The 23040-nt window shown below is 32.4% G+C and overlaps 1 protein-coding gene and 1 pseudogene across 1 annotated transcript; one reads left to right on the top strand and one right to left on the bottom strand.

The window, feature by feature from the left end:
* Positions 1–1033: 1033 nt before the first annotated feature.
* On the bottom strand, positions 1034–6811 carry LOC136346720 (myrosinase 1-like; annotated as a pseudogene).
* A 2579-nt stretch (positions 6812–9390) lies between these two features.
* Positions 9391–16725, top strand: atl (atlastin GTPase). The gene is made up of 10 exons (XM_066295975.1): positions 9391–9568; positions 9855–10075; positions 11035–11184; positions 11319–11474; positions 11927–12215; positions 13082–13266; positions 13327–13548; positions 13605–13819; positions 15295–15361; positions 15722–16725. Exons 1-10 carry the CDS (start codon positions 9511–9513, stop codon positions 15842–15844), a joined length of 1686 nt encoding a protein of 561 aa, XP_066152072.1. The 5' UTR covers positions 9391–9510; the 3' UTR covers positions 15845–16725.
* Positions 16726–23040: the final 6315 nt, after the last annotated feature.

The raw sequence follows: 23040 nt of genomic DNA, 5'->3' as shown, positions 1-23040 counted from the left end.
TGATGAATATGAATCAATTTGGAAGCAGCAGAAGAGAAACAAATTACAAATCAAATTTGGTAAGTACGAATTTATTCTTAAGTATGGATTATTTTATTATGTATAATTTTGTATTATATAATATCATTACACTTCTTTGCAACCTAGTTGTTCAGCTATCGCACATTTTAAAATTATGGTTAAGTGAAATTAATTTTCCTTGTGTATTTCCAATAATTCTCAAATTTTTTGAGTGATGTGTTTCCTTAGCTATAACCTAAAACAATATGAAGAGCTCTCATCAGGCCTCTAAGTCTCGCGTACTGGCACAGTGTCCTTAGTAGGGGCTTTGTGGTCTTAGTAATATTATGTATTAAGATCGCAGACACATATTCCAATGATTGTAAGGAATGTTTTATTTATTCAATTCTCTACATATGGTTTGTGTAATCGTTTGTTTGCTTTTTACGGTGTTCGTAGGTACAGGGTGGTTTTAGAAACTGCGTTTTGGGATCTCCCCCCATGTTTTATTTATCCTACAAGATATTGATTTATCCGAACTAATTAAAATTATAATTTGTTAATGAGACCTTTTATATATTATTAAATATTTTAAATTTAGCTTTCAAAATATGATTTTTTTCAAATTTTTCCAAAAGAAAATTTTTAAAAAGTCATCTTTTTTAAAAGTTATTGGTGAGACAATTCAAAATATAACTAACATATTTTTTATGTAAAAAAATTAGCGGTTTTGAAAACTATTGACGAAAAAATTTAAAGTACCTAATAACATGTATATGAATGGTTTTTGAACAGATGATGCAAAAAAACTAGTTACGTCACAGGATTCTACGGCAAAAATTTTATCAGAATCAGTTTTTACACTTTCTCGGTATCTTGGTGAATAAATATAATACGAAGAGGATCCCAAAATGCAATTATTAAAAACACCTTTTAGCATTTAAACAGTATTTCTGCAACATTAATATTAACATAGATATCATTTAAACTCATTGACTTTCAGACACTTTGTATATGTAAAAATATGTTTGAATTAGACGTCCAATATCTTAGTTGCGATCACATTTTGATACCATGTTTGCCGACTTTTTCCAGGTTCTAGTTTTGTTGAGGGTGGCAAAATCAAAACGAATAATTCCAAACTTACTCCTGAAATTCAAATTCTTGAATACATTAAACATCTGCAAAAAGAATTTAACTTTAGAATTTTTAGAGTTTATGAAGAAGTAGGTACTTACGTTGAAAATGCAATAAATAATAAAAATAGAAAATTGAAATTTCCAAACAGATCTGAATTTGAAGAAGGGATAAATATTGAGAAAAAGAAAAAAAGACAAAGAGGTATAAAACAATTTGTTATACTCCGTTCAAAAATTGGTAAATGTTTTATTCATTTATTCCATAAGTTGACTTTAACTCATATTTCAAAATGAAATGTAATTATTTATTTAATATCTTGAATTAAATGCTTTATTTTGCGGCTATTTTATGTCAGTTTCATTCTCTATCTATCTGTAATAATTAATTATAACCAATAGAATATCCGCAAAGATAATTTTCTTATAAATTTCTATTTTGTATATTTATTACCAACTTTAAATTCATTGTACGTAGATATTCATTGTTCTTTGTAAATGTTAAAAATTAGAATCATAAATATATATATATATATATTTAATATATCTATAGTACCCGCTTTAACGTACTCATAAGATCCCCACTCAAAATTGTCCATTAATGACCAAATTATGTAGCCATTAATATTTACCCCGTCTTGCACTTTAGCGTCTATCACACCATTCAAAAAGTCCTAAAACGAAAAACTGAACGTAAGTGTTACCGAAAAAAATAAATATTAATTAAGAAAATAACTGAAGTTAAGGATAAATTATAACCACGTTACTAATTTTAACTGCAAAATAAATTGTCAGGGAAGCCCAGAAACTGATCAATAGAATTGAGCCAAGAAAATTAGCGTTCCACTACCCTAATAACTAAAATCCGTCGATCATCCTCCAAAGTATCTTCGGTTTCCTTTTCATTTTCAGTGATAAAAATTGCTGTAGATTTATATCTACAACAAGGAATGTAAGAACATTTGTAATATTTGGATCTAAAAGACAGTTTCTAGTTACATTTCCGAAATGTAATTGAGACACGTCCTGAGACCCTCAGGATAATAAAAACTGCCATTGAACATCTGAGAAACTGAGAGATCAAAATCATAAGATGAATCTCCGATGTCGGCGCCTGGTTGAAATTTAACTTGACTCACACTGTACCTGGTGTCGATAATTATATGTTTATTTAGGTAATGAGATCTTTGTTCGTGTTTATCTTACGTGTTCAGACCGAAGAAGTCAAAAGTTCCAGTAATGTAGTCGAGTTCCTCCGAAGCGAATTCAGAAAGACGAGATTTCGTCAAGCCTTCAAGTTGGCTTCAGTTTGCAATCCTGTTAATCATTACTTGGGGCCAATATCCCAAGAAAATTGGATTTGCCCACCAACCCAGCTGTAACGTTTCAATTGGTCATTATTAAATTGGGCTGTTCAGGTCATTTTTAACCTTATGTTAAATTCAATATAGCGCTGTTGAGCTTCCAGTCAAGATCGCTGGCAGAAGCAGCTCTGCCCACGTGGAGCTAATTATCAAGTCGATTTGTCCTAAAAATTTAACTCAAATATGATATCTGGTACAAATTTGAGTATAGAGTGTTAGAACCATTATATTTTGACCTAAATTATTCGTCATAGATTCTGTAAGCTTTAGCATGGGATTTAATAAGCATATAGCCACATTGGTAGATGCCGTCGCCAATGAGGTTTAATCCATCTGATCCATATCCATAACTTACTCCGCAAACCAGCCACGGTTCATTAACATTTATCCTAAAAGAGTATCAAATGTTTGCTAAATAAAGGGTGATTCACTTTGGATTTTCACCAAAAGGTATTAAAGATAATACAGGGAAATTGAAAAATATAAAAAATGTTTATTTGGCCTTTGAAGTTGATTCATTAAAATTGTGTATGAAAGTTGATTAATCAATATGAATTAATGACCACTTTTTATTATACTTGCAGTTTAGTAGCCTTTTAGGCAAGTTCCCTATAATTCTACTTACTAATACCTTCTCAATATCAAAGTTAAGCAATATTAAAAATGATAATTTTTTGTTTGCAAGTTTTTCTAAAAGGCGACAATATGCTATTTCATAAAATATTGAAAATAATATTTAGTTCGTTTTGCCCTGTTAATTGCAGTACATAACATTGCATTCCCTTTTTTGCAACTCGCGATGAATTTTGACGCTATAGAAAGGCCTATTGTCCGAAGGACACTTTTAAATCGAAACAAAGTGATTAGGACAGTTACTTTTTTTAAAGAAGGTTACTCCGTTTCGAGCATGGGTCGAAAACTTCAAAAAAGTAGTTCGGTCGTTTCTAGACTTCTTAGCCGGCATAAAGAATTTGGTACAGTTACCACAAGATCTTACCCTGTTCGAGAAGGGATAACACCTCGTGAAGATCGCAATTTGGTAAGATCAGCCCTCCACAATAGAGCAAGAAACGTTGATGATATTCATTTCGGCACTACGGGATGGCAAATATCTACCCAAATTATAAGAAACAGGCTTCATGACGTCATTATACGATCCAGGGTCAGAGCTTTGAGGCCCTAGTTAATCCGTGAACATTGGAGAACGTGGTTAAATTCCTTCAGAAACCATATTGATTGGGATATGGATCAAGGGGGCACGTTTTTTTTACAGTTGAGTCAAAATATTGATTTAGCTACAACGATGCACGTATTCGAACATGAAGACGTGGATGTGAGCGGTATGTACCGTCAAATGTAAGAGAAACTGTCTATTTCGGGGGGGTAGCCTCTATCATGATCTGGGACAAATTCCTTTAACACGGCGCACTACTTTGCATATTTTTCGAGATGAAATTGCGAATGACCGTTGGTTCTTAAAGGACATTTTAGAATCTTACGTCATCCCATTTTCCGCAAAATAAGGTCCAAACTTTGTTCTTCAACAAGGTAGTGCGAGACCCCACACCGCCCGATCACTAACGCAACACCTTCGAGTACACAATATCAAAGATTTTGAATGGCCAGCCAATTTCCCAGACCTGAACCTCATAAAATATCTCCGGTAGTTGGACAATTTCTCAACCTTTTCTTCAGAAAATGTTAAGACATTGTCTAACTACCGAAAATTTACATGACTTGGCGGACAAGTTTCAGGAATAAGAGAACAACACTCCAAAGAAAATTATAGAAAACTAATTTATTCTATGCTCAGACGGCGTCAAGAAGTCCGATTAATCCGAGGCAGACACACCCATTATTAATTCTGTTTGTTTTTTGCATTTGTTAAATTTATTTCTACAATACAATTTAGTAAAAAATTAAGTACTTGCAGTAATTCTTTAATATCTTTATCATTTTCTGTTCAATTTTTAAAAACTAAATGTTACGTTTAACTCTGATGATTCACAAGTTATCCAACATTTGGTGAATGAAAAAAATTTTAGAATTAATTTTATGCGGTTTTATAAAAATGGTTAAATGGTTTTGACTAGTTTATCATGTAAATGATCACCGCGTCTTACGTGGCATGACGTAATCCGTTTATGAAAACTTTTAAGCGCTCTACGGCACAAATTAGGTTCAATGCCGGTTATTTCACGCTGATCTCCCATTTTGGCTCTGCAATGGTGTTCGGTTTATTTTTGTAGACTCTGCTTTTCAGATACCTCCAAAGAAAAAAATCTGCGGGAGTTAAATCATATGATCGCGGCGGCCAATTGATGTCTCCATTGCTTAAAATAATGCCACCTGGTAACTTACCACACAATAATTGTATCGTTTCTCCTGCAGTGTAGCAAGTGACACCGTTCTATTGAAACCAAAGACCTTCGATGACCATATTTTTCAACTGCTTCTAGAAAAAAATCATTAGCATGTTCCGATAGAGAACGTTATCAATCTTAACAGCGTTCTCATTATGATCCTAGAAAAAAAAATTGCCATTATCGTCCGAACAAAAAGACACACCAACAGTCACCTTTTGAGGATGTCTTTCTGTTTGATCAATTTCACTTGGATTTCACAATCCCCAAATACGGAAATTGTGATTATTTATGAACTCACCAACGTGAAATTTTGTCTCATCGTTAAAAATGATCTTTATTGGATAATTTTCTTGTATCTTTTCAGCAAACACACGGCGTTGTTGATGGTCTCAAGTCTTAAATTCGTGTGTTATTTCCTGTTCGTATGAGTTTAAGTTACCTATCTTATTTATCAAAACTTGAAACTCTTTAATGGTATGTAATGTTGGTTAATTGTTAATATTTTTATATTTTTAAGTTACGCGTTCTTAAATGTAGAGTTAAAATTAACAAAAACTTGGCCAGTGATTCATATTAGAGTGATGAACAGTTCGTGTTTTAAGGCAATGAGATGAAATTAAAATATCAAAATAGTGCGGATTCTGTTTTGTAATGGGTTTGATACTTTTCTTTAATCATTTATTTATATTGCCATTTTGCTTTATATGGCCCTACCCAAAGTCACTTTAAACCTGATGAATCTTATAGCGAAAGAGATTATTACATTTCCAAATAATAAGTTGTTACGAATCAGAAACTAGCATTGCGTGATTGTTTATTTTTTGTTCTAGAAGACCTGAATAGACCTTGATCCCTGCTTGCAATTGAACAATTTTTTGGATTCATTTTTATCCAACTTTACTACATAATATGTGTCTTATCATCTGTATCTCTTAATAAACTAAATTTCTATGGAATTTCTCTTACAATAATTGATTTATAGTGAATACTTGATTAAGTGTTTACTTAATATAATTAAGGAGTTTAAGTACTCATAATTTGAGCATGTATTTATTAAATATTTTCAAAATTTTGCAAATTTTACATATAAGTACATGTTATCTAAAACAATTGGGAACTTACTAGTACTTAACATAGGATCCATATAGTTTTAATAGCAACCTCGCATAGTCTCCGAAATAATCAACAAATTGGGGATTAAGAAATTCTCCCAGGTCGGAAATGTGTTGAGGCATGTTCCAATGGTAGATTGTGATCATGGGTTCTATTCCTGCTTCCTTCAATGCCTGGAATCTAATATATTTATCAATTGAAACATTGAACTATGTAAAAGACTTACTTTAATGATATTTAAATAATAATCAGCGCCTTTCTGGTTGATGTTGTTGATCATTCTGTTTGGTAGTATTCTTGACCAGGAGATTGATATTCTGCAACAATTATTGTTTTACAAGCTTTTTTACAAGACATAATAATTAATTCACATGTAACAGTCAAGACCTAGAGTTTTAGCATTCTCTACATCTTTTTGCCATTTATGGTAAGAGTCGCGTACCGTTCTCAATGGTATTTATGAATCTAAATTTGGTAAGTAATTTTTTTCACCTTTTCTTTCTTCTTTACTTTGGTCATGCAAGAATGTGTCTTAAATACTTTCTCCTTTGCCATCTTCATTCCGCCCACCCTTAATTTGAAATGCAGATGTCCCAACTCCAAAAATAAAGTCTTTTGGAATTTGTTTTCTGCCAAGCAACTGTAATGATAAAATTTTGATAGGTATTAATTGAAATTCCTGATGATGATACCAAAAAAGAGAAACATATTAGGATATACCATTTCAAGAAGATATACATACCGTGATATCAGACAAATGTAAATTGCCCAAACTAAACACATCTTCAGGTCTCCTTGTGAGTAAACAGAATTCAGAGGTGTTTGTAATTGAACAGAAGGGAAAGTGTTATATTTACTTATTTTTGATAATATTGTTTTTTTTTCTATCACAATATATCACGAGTGTCTGGATTTGAAAATTCTAAATTTCATGTATGAGTGGATGTTTTTTCAATTGAAAATACTATTTCAATGATCAAAGGTTGTAAATTCGCCCTAGATTATTTCTAGTAGATCCAATTAGAAATGATGTAAGCACTGCATAAGGGGGCAACCTTTTTCTTTTAGCGACATTTTTTTGCTTCAAAACTCAGATCATTGATATTTAATACGCAATTAAAAATGAGAACTGCGTTTATTTGTACTTATTTGCATGATAGATAATGTGAATTTATGATAAGTATAATATATAATTGAAATTTAAACCATTCGATACTATCTGGACTTTAATTTGTGTTGCGGTTGATGCTGCTTATTAAAATCATTCACTTAAATGCAGCAGAAAATGAGTGCGTAGAATCTGTCTCTTATTATTGGGAAGAGAATATGTATAGAGGAGGTCAAAGTTCTTAGAGACAGGTTTTAAAAATGCATTTCCGTTCTGCAGAGCTTCAATCTTTTTTGTGCTTCTCAATCCTATACAAAAGCTTGTAGCATTTATGACGACGAATTTATGTCTAAATTCAATGGCATACCTAAATATATAAGATCTGCGACCAAAAGATAACCCATGGTATGGTTTTTAATTGCTTGTTGACACGTATATTGTTTATTGATAATTATTTACATACAGAGTATCTGAAAAGATTGTCATACATTCTAAGGTTTAGAGAGAAGCTAAAATAATGCCATTACTTCATATTTAAAAAATTCCTAGCGGCCTTCCTTATCAAGTTATTCGCGCTCAAAGCAAGAAATTAAAAAAATATATTTTCGCTATAACTTTTAAACAATTTTCATGGTGAGAATAACAGTTGGAAGATTCAAATAACTCATAGTCGTACTTATTTTAGTACATAAACAGATGTTTCATATGTGTGTCTTATACAGGGGAAGTCAAAATTTGTTCATTTAAGTTCATTATTTTTTTCAGTGAGTTACCGAAATAATCTTTTTTTATAGCTTGATTTTTTCATAATTTTTCTACAAAAAACGTATACCTTACTTTAATTGATATCTTAAACAGTTTTTAAGAAAATAGCATTTTGTTATCAACATGCGCTGTACATGCCAACAATTTGAAATCAAATAAAATAGCAGTTTGTTATGAAAAATAATGATATATATTACAGCTAATGTTATCAAAAATGTTTAATATGAGCATCTTGAATTATAACATAAGAGCTTCAAGAGCATTACAATCTCCAAGTATGAATATTAGATGCGCATCCATATACCCCCCCCCCCCCCTTGCTAAACTCCAAGGTGTTAAAATAACTCATGTTGATTATATTGAAGAATGTTGGCATGAACGTTTTTGATAACTTTAACTGTAATTTCATATTAGCACAAGGCAACATATTATTTTTCAAACATATCTCGATAAACAAAAAGATTCATAATACATTTAATTTGAATGAACGGTCCAGTACCATATCTAGAAAAGCAGCCTCACACCATCACGTTGCCTCCTTCGTGTTTCACAGTAGGTAATTGATATTTATAATTATATTTTTTATCTTTTGGCCTTCTGACAAATTTTTTACCATTACTACCAAATTACTGGAACTTACTTTCATCACTAAAAAAGAGAGTATTCCATTTCGTCGGTGACGAGGATAGATATTTACGAGTTAATCGAAGTCTCGCCTTTCGATTCTTTTTTCAAATTAAAGATTTTTTTACTGCAACTCTTTGAAATAATCCCTAAGCATTTAGACGTCGTCGGACAGTTCGTGAAGATACCAAAATGCCCATATCGCTTATTTTTTGGCGATTTCAGGATATGATTTTCTTAAATCTGCCAATAAAATTCTTGTTACAATTTTCTCTACTTTTGTACTCACTGTAGGTTTTCCGACCTTTAGAACAGTTGGAGTTGTATCTTTATGACTATACTTTTAAATTAGTTTTGAAATAGTTCCTTTTAAAATATTTAAATTTCCATTTACGGTAAATGGCGTAACTCCTGCATTTTATAGCTTTATTACTTTATTTTCTAAGTCTAATGAAAAATATTTTTGGTTGCCCATAATATTTAAAAATATTTATTACAAATAGATCTCTTCAACTTAAAGTAAAACAAAATACAATTCATTTTGCTTTGAGTTTCCATATTTTTGGCCGCTTAAATTTAAGTCTCATCTCCAAAAAAACCTAAATAGCAAATATCCAACAAATATTTTGAAGAAATAAGTAGTTTACGTATAAGATAGGAAGTTTTAACACAGAAAGATTAAAAATAATAATTGTTGTAATGTAGTTTAAGAAATAATAAGTTTCCATCTTTTCGCCACCACTGTATATGTGGGTTGACACGATATATGTAGTTTACAAAATTTACATTCTCTTCACTGTTTTGTGACTCTATGTTTAAAAAAAAAACATATCTATGAATTGATGTGAGATGTCAACGTCATTTGCATTACGTCATAACAATTCCAGTCCGCCAGTGTCATTTCTAATGACATCATTATTATGCTTTTTGCGTGCTTGCTTGCGTGACGGAAGGAAACGTAGCTCAACAATAGAAAAGTGAGAACTGGGGATCTTTTTTGAGAAATTTTTATATAATTTTTATTTTTATACAACATGAGTGAGATAAGACAACGGGGCAAACTTACCACAAATGATGGATCATCTGTTGAAGGTAATTAAACTTTATCTTCTACTTTTGACCTGGTACAAAAAAAAACAATCTTTCAACCTTGCATTTTAAATTTTAACTATTTATAAATTAACCTGTAATTGATTCATTAATAGTTTTCTAACACTGCGAAGCGCTAGAAAATCTAATAATTATTTTTGGAAAACCATTCTTATTTTATGCTGGGTATAAGATTATTTCTTTCATTAACTTCATAACATTGCCTTCCAATTCCAATTATAGGTAATAAGTTCATGGATCCAGGGATTTACTAACATATTATTATCAGAGGTTTCAGATGTGGAGGATACTATGGCCAGACCCCATGCCGTTCCAGTAATACTTGCCAATAATGATCATTCCTTTAAGTTAGATGAAGAAGCATTGAGGAAAGTGCTTTTAAAGGATGAAATCAAAGATAGATATGTTGTGGTTGTTTCAGTGGCTGGTGCATTCAGACATGGAAAGTCCTTTTTGTTGGATTTTTTCCTTCGATACATGAATTCAAAGGTAGATACTTAATTATTAATTTACTTATATGATCAGCTTGATGTTCTGTAAACATTCATTTGTTATTCATACATCTAATAGCATTAAATAAAATAAGACTATAGAATTTGAACAGAATACTCTAAAACAGCACTATTGCTTATTAATTTCTTGTGTCTTATATTTGCGGCCATGGTAATGCTTCAATTTTGGACAAAATATACCTGATTAGTATATTTGCAGGAATTATTGTTAAGTAATAAATAAAACAAATATTGTAAGGTTGATTTCTTTTTAGGTGCCACTTTAACCCATAGGAGGTGTGGAGCACTTAAGTTAAAAGATTAAATAATCCAGCATGAGTTTGAAGTTATCTGAACATAATTTTTCATAAGAGGGTGAATACAGAATGTTTTCACTACGTCATTTTTTATATAATTATCTAAAAATAGGTTAAACACTAAAATTTCATCATATCCATGGATAATTAAAATGAGAAAAATAACAAACACATCTAAATGTATTTTGTGTTTGAAACTTACTGATTTCAAATATAAAGTCAATTTTATGTCAGTCAGGAGCATCTTCTGTAGATTTTCCATTTATAATAGAAAATTTGGATTTTGCCCTATATAAGAGATAAGAATTAAGTACTGTATAATAAAAAATTAATTCAAGTAGGAAAAAATACAGCGGTATTTAAACAATGATAATAACAATGTGCAACTGTATCTACTTCTATAAGATTACAGTTTTTTGATAACCTACTTAATTAAAAAGTGCAATATCTTTTTCTGATAATTACTTTTCTTTTTATGTTAAATTAAGAAAATACCACATGTATTTTGTGTAATTCTGTTAAGAAATATCTATTGGTTAAATTAGGTTTGATATAATAAGTATATTAAATTATTATTTACTATTGCGATATTAGCTGAGTATATATTACTAAACAAACATATAATTCATTTGTGTTTCAGTATGTCCACAAACAAAATACATCAGAGTGGATGGGATCGGTAGACACTCCATTAGAAGGTTTCTCATGGAGAGGTGGTTCTGAGCGTGATACCACAGGCATTTTGATGTGGTCAGAAGTTTTTTTATCTGAACTTCCGACAGGCGAAAAGGTTTGTATTGTTTCAGATACTATCCTGATAGTAATATTATTAATAAACATTGAAAGCTTTTCTTAAACTAAGTTGTCAAAATAGTAATTACCAAATCAGCAAAATTATGTGTTTTTTAATTCTGCTTTTTGTAGATTGCAATAATCCTGCTAGATACCCAGGGCACATGGGATAGCAAGAGCACAGTTAAAGAATGCGCCACCATTTTTGCCTTAAGTACCATGATAAGTTCAGTTCAAATTTATAATTTATCCACCAATATACAAGAAGACGACCTTCAGCATCTACAGGTGTGTTTTTGTTTTCATTTATATAATTGTTTACTGTGGGTTGGCCTATGTATTAAAAATCACTGGTAAAAGTCTTGAATCATAGCATTAACATTGATTTTTGTTTCGTGTTAATGCACGGCTTTAATTTTTACGGTCACTGGTTATATGAAAACATAATTAGTCGTTTTAGGAATATGTGGTGCAATGCCAAGGCAAAGTCTATATATGCATTGCGTAAGGATCATATTTATAATTAGAGATTTACGTGTGTTTCAAGTGAATTTTTTTTACAAATTGTGTTATTTACCGACTAATCTTTGGCAGTATAATTAACATATAAAAGCCATCTTGCTTGATAGCTTTTATGTGTTAATTCTAAATGTTTATAAAAATTAAAAGATTTTATGGGATTATAGTCAGTTAATCTAAAGCGTGCACCGAAAAGTTTAGTGCGAATAATATGTCTGTAGCTTTTTACGGAATACGGGCGCTTGGCCCTAGCCGACTCCGGAAAAACGCCGTTCCAAAGACTTCAATTCCTGGTGAGAGATTGGAGATTTCCATATGAGGCTCCCTATGGGGCAGTGGGCGGTCAACAGATCCTTCAAAAACGTCTAGAAGTTAGCGATCATCAACATACAGAGTTACAGTCCTTGCGCAAACATATCAGGTCTTGTTTTTCGGAAATTGCGTGTTTTTTAATGCCTCATCCTGGGATTAAGGTGGCCACCAGCCCTACCTTTGATGGACGCCTATCTGGTAAGTAATTGTATTTTTTAAAAGCCAATTTTAAAATCGCAGAATGTAGAACTTATTTAGAAGTCAGTTTATGCGAGTATGAAATTTCTCAACGACAAAGGGAAAGGTTATTAGTTGCTTTGTAAATGTAAAATAATGATCCAGGTAACTTGACCAATAAGATTACAGAATAAGAAATTGAAGCGAACGAGTGGCTAAATTCTTTGGGGTTGCTGTGGCCTAAATTTAGCACATCGATGTTCGCGATGCGGAATTAATGGGGAATGATCATACTATTATAATAAATTTGAGACAAAACTAAACATTTCACTTCAAAATTTAAAAAGTTTAAATTCGCTATAAAAAAATATACCCTTAATTTTATGAAAACGTGTTTCAAGAAAACTGCAAAATAAATTTTTTATTAGTAAAAATTAAAATAGTATTCATAAATTGTAATTGTATGAACACATTTTTAAAACTGATTCATGTATATAAATTAGCAATTGAAAATCAAATTAAGATATTGATGTTTTCAAAATCAACCAAGTTTCGTCATCTGAATGATATATTTTTAATTGTGAACAATAACTTTTTGTGCCCATTTAAATTTTTATTTAATTCAAAAATTACTTATATTAGCTTTATTATAATTATGGTGAATTCAACTCTTGGAGCGACCTGGGGTTTGTCCATGAGAGATTTAGGACATTGTGAAGTAATTTATGTCGCTTCTGTTTATCTTAATTAGGGCTAATAAAAGTTGTTTTTTTATCAGTCATTCGTTTATATCAATAATTTTAAATAATTTTGCTCTGTATGCGTTTTGCCTACAGGCAAAGTTAGTAAAAATCTATATAACGACGCTGTAATTTAAAATCTTTCAGAAATTGATCAGGACTTTAAAGACAACTTGAAGATACTAGTACCCATGATTTTGGCCCCAGAGAACCTAGTACTGAAGAAAATCAATGGAGAAAAAGTTAAAGTAAGAGATTTTGTACAATACTGCAAATCATACATGCAAATCTACGAGGGAGATGATCTTCCCGAACCAAAATCTATGCTTGTAGTAAGTTATAAATAATATCAGATATATATAAATATTCCAATATGTTTGAAATTATGTTAGGCTACAGCTGAAGCAAATAACCTAGCAGCCGTTGCAGATGCAAAAGACGTCTACGTGCAACTGATGGAAGATGTGTGCGGTGGTACTAAACCATATCTTAAAACTGATGCTATTGAAACAGAACATAAGAGAGTGAAGGATAAAGCCATTGAACAGTTTGAGAAGAAGAAGAAAATGGGCGGTGATGAATTTAGCGCTTTGTATAAGGAACAATTAGAAAAGGTTTGTCAGTGAGTTTTAATTTCATGTTTTATTCTCATATTGTGCTGTTCTAACAGGACATTGAAGATACGTTCCTTCAGTTCAAAGCCCACAATGAAGGCAAGAATATCTTCAAATCAGCGAGGACTCCTGCAGTGTTTTTCGCCTTGGCCGTCGCTTTTTACATTGCATCTGGATTGTTTGGACTGTTTGGTTTATATTCATTGGCCAATATGTGCAATATGGGGATGGCTGTATCATTCATCACACTCGCTACATGGGCTTATGTCAGGTAAGTTATTATCATCTTGTAATTTGTTTATTTACAGAAAAACAAAAAATTTGTATGAAAAAAATTAGTTAATGTTATATTTGATTCTATGGACATCTAATGCATTTCGATGCTCTTTTAGAAATTCGAATTTGAAGTTTTGAGAACACTAGTGAATTGTTTTTTGATTTTGGTCTATACATTTGTATGCTGTATATCCGCATATAACTATAAAGATTTTGACTGATAGACAATGGAACATACTACATATGTATAGGGTATTTAAAAAAGACGCGGCTATAATTAAGGAGATGATTTCTCAGGTTATTTTATGGAAATAAGTTCCTATAAACATAAGTCCAAAAATGTATTGTTTCCAAGATAAAGGCCATCATTTTTTTGTAATTATGATTTTGAAAAATTATTAAAATATCTTTTGCCTGAGACGCATTCAAATGACACCCACCTTATTGATTTTGAAATAGTACACCTAGTATGTTAGTGAATAAAACAGTTATTTTTAGTTGTATTGTTCGCAAATGTTCTTAGAATATTTCAAAAAGATTGATATTTTTTGTGTCGTACACGAAGCAAGATGGACGAAAATTCAAGAGAAAAAGATGTCATATTTTTAGTTGTTTCATCTTAAAAAAATATTAAAATTAAGTTAATGTTAGTGGCGTATATTCTTTTGTCAATAAATTTGATTGAAGGACCCTCCAGTTACTGAACTTAATAATTTTAAACTAGTTAGGACCAAACCAGTTCTTTATTATTATTACAAACAACGGTATTACATTTTAAAAAAATCGGTCAAAACACATTTGAATCATTTTTCAAAAACCATTATTTAAAAAAAAATTACATTCTCTATATTGGAAACAATATGTTTTCGCACCTATGTTTATAGGAACTTTTTTCATAAAATGACCAGAGAAATTAGCCCCTTAAATATTGTAGCGAGTTTTTTTAAACACCCTGTATATAGTTTTAATTAATGAAATATATATGACACTTGTGTTTTATCAGAGAACGGACGTACGTGAAAAGTTAGTAGACCTTAATGAGATGTTCATGAACATATACTTTTGGGATAAAAATAAATTACCCTCACAAACTATTTTTTTTCTAAAACCTAAAATGCCGGTTTTATGAATACGTCTACCTGTTAAAATTCCTTTACCCGTAACGTATATAGTTTATTTTATTTAAGAAGGTGCCTCAGATTCGATGTCCGCATGGTGATTTTAGTGTCATAACTAAGAAATACGAAGATATATAAAGATTTTCCTATAATAACGGGTTATACATCTAAAAGTATAACTGTCATGTGTTTGTAGAACGGTATCTGATCTTCGTCTAGCATCATAGTTTAGAACGAATCCTTTCAATTACTCCACCAACCTTGGAGGGGTCGGTGAATAATTTTTAAAATTATGTATTTATTTATTCTAAAGTTAAGTATTGTAAATGAAATTATTTTTCCATATTTATAGGTATAGTGGAGAGATGAGGGAAGTGGGAGTAACGATCGATGAAACGGCGAACTTCATATGGGAAAACGTGAGTATTACGTGATACATATCAAATTCTAAAAGATGTTAATCAAATTAAATTAAATATATTTGAATTTTGCCATGGGTTTATTCATTATCACAATTTTAAAATATACATCTTCTCATTTAGCGGTCATATTTTAAAAAGAGAAGGCTTAGAAAACGAAGTATGTATTATAGCCATATATTGTATTTTTATTGCATGTATTTTATTAATAGTTTTTTTAAAGTTGTGCTTTTATTGTTTTGTTTTTTTTTTTCGGAATTACCGAAACATTATTCTTTGTTTTTATATTATGACCTTAATTAAGCTGCTTATTCAATGATGATGATCTTATACCATTTACATCTATATGTCCTTTTTCAGCTGTTCAAATCCGTCATGCAAATGTTCGTCGAATCCGGTATGCAACAAATGGCTGCCGAAGTAGCTGAGCGGGCAGCGGTGAACGCTACAAGGATGGCGTTAAATGGTAACAAATCCTCATGATTCTATATTAAATTTAACGTCCGGTCTGGTAATATCGTACCTGGATAGCGATAGGCCATGAAGATCATGAATAAAAACTATTTATTTTTGGGCGAATGTACGTTGTTGTTGGTTCTCTTATAGCGCGTAACTCGGAAGTATTTCAGTGCATTAAATTTAAATTAAAACTCCAGTAGTATAGATTGGTTTAATACTTAAATCTTAATTTAATATTCTTCTAAGAATTTGAGCAATTTTTGATACATTACTTTTGTTTGTAGAGATTTATATTACACATTAAATTTGTTGCGACTTAAAATATATTGAGGATAATATACCGGACCGGATTATTTATTTATAATCTAATTTAAATTAAATCAATAGGGAATGTTTTTGTAAAAAAAGCTGCTCGGGAATTTGATCCTCGTATATGTGTACAGTCGAGTGTAAATAGATAACAATATTTTAACCGTAATTCTTTATGTGATACCTTATACAATATTAGCATTTTTCTATTATTCCATTTTTTTAAATTTATTTTCGTTTTTCTCTAAAGATCTTATTTTTTATTTTTTATACACATTTCTCAAATTCATAATATACATTTAAAATTTATGCACTTACTATTCAACAAAATGTGTTTCTAGCATGGTGCTCCCGAAGCTCATATCTTGTTGGTAATGTTTTAAAATATTTTAAAATGTTTAAAAATGTGTTAAATGGAATAACTGAATAGTTGGTGTCGCGTTTTAAGTGCAGACCTATGAAGAATTTTCGCCCGTTACGTTAATCGAATGCCACATTTTCGGACAAACAGTTGTGATAATCAATTGCTTCCAATCGCCTTAGCCAGTTTGTTATTTTTTTAGGCTGAAATATATTTTTGGGTTGAAAAGGAACAATTTTGTTTTTACTTTATTTGCGAAGTTTCTATTTATGTTGGTTCAATTACTGAGCCGTGTCAAAAAAATCTTCCAATCGATAGTTTATTTAGTTTTTACACTGAATTATATTCTGAGGTTTGGAAATTTCAAAACTGAGGCTGATTTTTTGAAAAAGAGCTTCTGCTCCAATGAAATGGTGTCAGTTGTTTATGAGTCTATAGGTGTTAAGTTTTTGGTTTTAATTGGCTAAGAGACTGGCGCTTTAAAACCACATTTGAAGGCGCTAAAAATGCGCATGAAAAGTTGGGTATTAAATGTGAATCCTTCAGGTAAATAAACTACCAGTACTGGGTTATAACTAAATATTTATTAGTCAGCAAAAGTTGGAATGAATTCAAATATTTCTGGTTGGTCTGGATCTTTGATTGCAGCCATCTTGGATATTCTCATGATAGTCTTATGCATCTCCATATACTATTTTTAGTTTAGTTTTAAACTAATTTCCTTTAAATGCGAAAGCGGACTTAACAGTTCAAGACTTTAGGTTGACGAAGAAAAGTTATTGCTTTGTGTAGTTCCAGAATATAGACGATTATGTGGATGAGTGTCGTCGAAAAACCCACTGAAATGGATTATGCTGATATTGACGTTTTTAAAACTCTTTTTCAACAATGAACTCTATCAACACTGTTACGACAATCTCACAGTCAAAACTTCAAAGAGCAGTATCCACGTCATTCTTGACGAGATTGATCCTGAGGACAATTAATTAAATAGTTTGATAAGTTGGATGTAGTTGGATTGGATAAAATTGAGCTGTTACTATCCGCACTTAGGAGGAGCAAATCTGATTACCACTCATACCTAACCATTATTCTCGAAGAGAATAAAATCACCGTTATGTGGATCATATATGTGAGTTCTGTGGAATCTATACTTACAGCATCATTAATATTATAATGGGAGCGAAAGTCAACGATGTACGAATGTGTGCTGCTGTATAAGGGAGAGATCTAGCTGAAGTGCAGATTGCAAAGGAAAGAAGTATCGAAAGTTAAATTATTGGAAGTTCAGCTCCAGGAAATCACTAACCAGCAACAGTCGTTCCGGACATCAGCACGGTGGATTACATGAACATTGGTGAGAAAACTTTGTTCTCAATAATAGTTATCTGACGATTGTTGCAACTGTTTCGGATACGCCTTTGTTATTTTCTATAACAAAAAGACGAAGATCCACATCTTTTATTTCAACAATAACAAAGTTGCTTCTTTCATGTCGAAATTAACGGTATTACTTAACCTGAAGTAATCCTAGTTCAGTGCGATATTGGTGCGGAAGTAAGAGTTATTGGGAATAAACTGGATCTCTAGGACTTCGCTTGTGCCTATGGAAAGTCGGAGATGGATCGGAGATTCCACCCTGCGATACTGGGCTATTTATAGAAGATATGCAGATATTAGCAGTTCAAGTAGAAACAAAGATTGTGCAAGTGAGAGACGGGCAACATAAGGTTAATATGCTTTAGACAAAGCAACGAAGTGGGTTGCGAGGCTAGCGGTTGACATAGCCCGAGTTAGTCCAGTGGAACCACATCTCTCATCGTTTCAAAATTTTTCGTAATATGCAGTGGCAGACAAAAGTATGGAAAAATTTTACTTTTCTGTAATAATTTTTATTTTGCTTCATCGAAATAAAAGTAAAACTAAAAAATAATAGGCTATTGAACTGCTCAATATTTGTTACATAAATATTCCCGAAACAATTAATTATTAAATTTCGTCAGTGAAAATTAAAAATAGACCTGAACAAAAATATGGAAAGAAATGTTTATTGTTAATTTTCATTGCTTTTGCAGAAAAAATCCTAATATTTAGAAGAATATCCTTTTGCGTCAAGAACAGTTTTACATCTTCTGGGCATTGAGCCCACAAGATTTTAACAGATTTCTACAGGAATGTTCCGCCATTCATCTTGAAGTACTTCCTATAAATATCCTCCATTATGAATAGTTTTTAACCGAATGTTCCGGTCTAAGTGTTTCTAGAGATTCTATAGCATTTAAATCTGGTGATTGGGAAGGCCATTCCAAAACATCCATGTTGTTTTCAAAAAACCAATTTGTTATCATTTTTGAAGAGTGCTTAGGATCATTATTCTGTTGAAATCTCCATTTTAAAGGCATCTCCTACTTAGCAAATGACAGCATCGTATTTTCCAAAATATCCCGATACATTAATCGGTCCATTTTTCCAGTTATTTTAAATTTTGGGCTGGTTCTAGATCTAGAAAAGCACCTCCAAATCATTATATTGTCGCCTTCGTGTTTCACGATAGGTTTCTGATATTTAATGTCAAATCTTTTGCCCACTGGTCTTCTGACAAACGGTCTACCATCAGATCCAAATATTTGGAATTTACTCTCATCGCTCCATATCACTGTGTTCCACTTTTGAAAGTTTCATAGTAAATGCTTCTGAGCAAATTGAATTCTGTTCATTCGGTTCTTTTTTAAAATTAACGGTTTTTTAACTGCAATTCTTCCGAAAAGACCAGCTTCACACAAGCGTCATCTCACAGAGTGATCGGTTACATTAACGTTGTAATGATGAGAAATTTCTTGTTTTATCTGCCGAGATGATTTAGGGGGGTCTGTTATAGAGATTTTTTCAATACACTTTTCTATGTAAAGAGTAATTTTTCTAGGACGTCCGGACTTTGGAGGATTTGTTCTAACATCTAGTACTTTAAACTTTTTTAATATTTTGGAGACTGCACTTTTTGACACTCTCAAGGACTTTGTTATCTCACACTGCTTGGAGGCATATTAAACCTTACTCAGTCTTTCTTCCACTTACACAATCTCTGTTTTCGCTCGAAATGGTGATATCTGTATAATCAGCTTTATGGTATATAATATTAAAGAAGTCTGGTTTCCTTCTTTCGATATTGGCTCAGCTGCAAACTCTTTTCCGATCTGTTTTAGGAGAGCATTTTCTCAAAGTTGAAGATAGACCTTCATTTGAATCCCAATTCGACACCTGTTCATCCCAAGTTAAACGCTGAACAGGAAGATTTCGTGATCACACTGATTACAGCAATTGAATTTTCACTCTGGACAGGACTGATTTGGTAGTACGTCAGGCTAATTGTAAAAGTCTATGTTAACTACTCAACCGGTCTTAATAACTCACTCACAGAAGACAACTATCTTATTCTAAATATAGAAGATATCCTAACTAAGTTGAGAGGGGGGTCGTATCTTTAGTGACCTATATTTTTCCTAGGCTTACCTGCACCGAGGACGCCCAGTATAATTGACTAGTTTTTTGCACTCAAATCATCTCTTTTGTTTTTCAGTCAAATTCAAAACCTGTCTATTCGGCATCTATAAGATTCTCGTTACGACATTGTGTTCGTAGCTCTTGAAAAGGAGGACTATAGTCATCGACTTCAGTAATATTGCAGCAATTATAGGATTGTGGTTTCTATCTTCAACTTCATAAATGCAAGTTTTTACTATCGTTTCTTAATTAACTAGTAGTTGTTTGAGAAAATGTCATCAGTTCTAATTCCACTTTGTCTGCTGGAATTGACAAACTTGGTCTGTCCGAGAATCAGAAAAATGTTTGTTTGCTACTAGAGCTAGTAAAGCACTATGGCAAGTGTGTCAACAAATTCCTAGGTATTAAGCATCTTCTCGAAAGATTTCTCAGAAAAATTTCAATGTCTACTGAATTCAAAAGTCTGAAATGGCTTTAATACTGCTATTCCTTTTGGTTGATTCTTAATGTCACTAGGCTAATAAAAAAAAATGCCTGTGGCGCTGCCGTTAAACGATTCCATACACTTGTTTCAAAAAATCATTTCATTCTTCAAACAGATTATTGGCTTCCTACTGGCATTGTTCAACACTTCCAACACCAAAGGTCTCAGTGTTTTGCAGTAAATATAAAAAAGCTGGGCTTCTTGCTTTTGGTTAAAATTTTGGTGTTGAGTATACGAACATAGAAGAATTTGGGCTAGTCGATACCATTTTGCAATACAATACCGGTATCCGTCAAGTATTGTCGAATCAGAAACTGAGCATTCTATCTATTCAAGAAGTTGATTAGGAGATCGTAGACATCACCGTTGTGACTCTTGGTTGGATTCACCCTAGTAATGCAAGACATATTGTTCAAAATTTTATAAACTCAGATTAGATCTTTAAGAAGCTTATCTTGGAGTAATTGCAGAGTGCTTTTCCATGAGAAACAATAGGCAAGGCTCGGAGTTTATGACGAAGAAGATTCAGAATTGAAGAAGAGCGATGCGTGATAAAAGAAACGAAGAAGATCGTGATTGATGAATGCCAAATTACATGGGAGAAAATGGATGAGTAGAACAAGGTTAGCTTCAAATTAAATCTGGACTTAAAACGGCTAATAAAGTGCTACAGGAATTAATAAAGATCAACGAGATTTTGGATAAGAGATGTGAGAACATCAGCTTTAAAATCAACTTATTGCGCGTAGTCAAAAATTCAATTCTATATGAGGGATAGCTGGAACATGGCAGACACACCAAACCTCTGACCAATGACGAATTGGCGGACACATTGAGGCAGAGAGAAGTTGTATGTATCGAGAACAAAATATTGACGTAGCGCGTAGATTCGATTTCATTTTGCGCAAATGGATTTGTCCAAAGTAGTGTGTGGTACGATTTCTTACAGTCTCAAATGGATCTCGATGTCCGAAGGACATGGAGCACATTATTAAGAAATGCTATAATGGTTTCAGAGTGCCTATAAACCGCCAAAAGTCGTTTACAAATAATGACTTGCCAAACTACGTAAGAGTATTTCTCATCGTTGCCGATTCTGGAGCTGGTGCCTCCACGCCTAGTGGATAACTTAATAGATGACACATTGTTGAATCCAACCCATACTGTAGTTACTTGAAATCGTAGTTTTTCAAGTTGGGTTCTTAATTTATTTCGGAGCTGTATTGCAGAGATTTAAGTTGGACATGATGTTCATTACAGACAATCAATAAAGCTCATATGTGTCATATGAACACTACTTCGAACACTAATCTCCGAGTCGTTGTATTGCCAAGTATTACTGGGTTGATGCCAGCCCGACAACTAATTCAAACCGCCGTCAAGTCTCAGGAGGAACTTTTGGAAATACTAATCGAGATTTTCCGAAAATTCAGGAAACGTCGATCTGATAATGTAAGACCGCTTTACTGCATGCCTGCAGGAAAAAAAATTATAAAGGAAATTACTGTCCGGCTAAAATTTAAATTTTGATTTTGCCTCTTTTTGGATCTGTACGCCAGAAATGAAGTTTAAGATAAACGTTTTTTTTTCTTTCAGTGCTAACAAGTCCTCTTACTGTTTCTGGCCAACACATTTGTTACTGTTGATAGCAACATTGTTAAATTCCACTTTTAGCTGACAAATGAGATTTAAACAACCATAATAGTTGAAGGCCTCAGATTTTCATTATGCACACATCGGAAAATTCTAAGGATGTTTTTTTATAAATATATTAAAGTTTGTTTGAAATCAATTAAAAAATCAAGTTATGCATTTATAGTGTTTCAAAGTGTTTAATATATAACAAAAATAAGCTAAATTTTGTTAGTAGATTTCTAAATCATACTGATTTGTTCGTAAGTTGTAAATGTAACTAAAATTGCTCTTCATTTAAGGGAAAACGTTTTCGTAAAAATGATTAAGCCTAACTCAAAATATGGCTCTCACGGTTATTAACTACAGCTCTAATTCCTTCGTTCATACTCAAAATGATGTTGATTTCCACTTGTGGCCTCCTTCCCCATTCTTCTGACTGCAGCTCCCGGAATCGAGAGGGACTGTAAATGTTGGCCGTATGTGGTGAAGCTCTTCTTTGAAACATGTACCAGACATGCTCAACTGGATTCAGATTTGGAGATTGTGCTGGCCATGGCAACACGACGAGATTCCTTCGTTGGTCAATCACTCTGTCACGATACGGGCGACATGTGGATGAGCATTATTATACATGAAGCGAAAGTTTTGGCCAACAGCGTGAGCAAATGGTCGGAGTGTAGCGTCAAGAATGGTATCCAATGTATGTGGAGTTGTTAGGAATCAATTTGGAAAACCGAGGTCGGTTCTGTCGTCAATCATTATTCCTACTGGTACCATTATTGTACCACGTCTATGTGAATAGACTTCCTCGACATGTGGTAGAAGATCAACATTTCCAAATCGCCTTTACACTCTTATTCGATAAAAATATGGGCGAAATACATATCTGGATTTGTCAGTGAATCAAACTGTAGCCCATTCAGTCTCCCT

Source organism: Euwallacea fornicatus, chromosome 24 (assembly GCF_040115645.1).
Source record: "Euwallacea fornicatus isolate EFF26 chromosome 24, ASM4011564v1, whole genome shotgun sequence".
NCBI classification, from domain to species: domain Eukaryota; kingdom Metazoa; phylum Arthropoda; class Insecta; order Coleoptera; family Curculionidae; genus Euwallacea; species Euwallacea fornicatus.
The sequence above is the reverse complement of the archived record's forward strand: the minus strand, read 5'-3'. Positions and strand labels throughout refer to the sequence as shown.

Excerpts from the sequence above, each read along its gene's own strand:
- atl (XM_066295975.1), top strand. The coding sequence starts at position 9,511 with ATGAGTGAGATAAGACAACGGGGCAAACTTACCACAAATGATGGATCA. Across the intron at positions 11,185-11,318 it reads AACTTCCGACAGGCGAAAAG|ATTGCAATAATCCTGCTAGA; the intron begins GTTTGTATTGTT and ends TGCTTTTTGTAG. Across the intron at positions 13,267-13,326 it reads AACCAAAATCTATGCTTGTA|GCTACAGCTGAAGCAAATAA; the intron begins GTAAGTTATAAA and ends AAATTATGTTAG.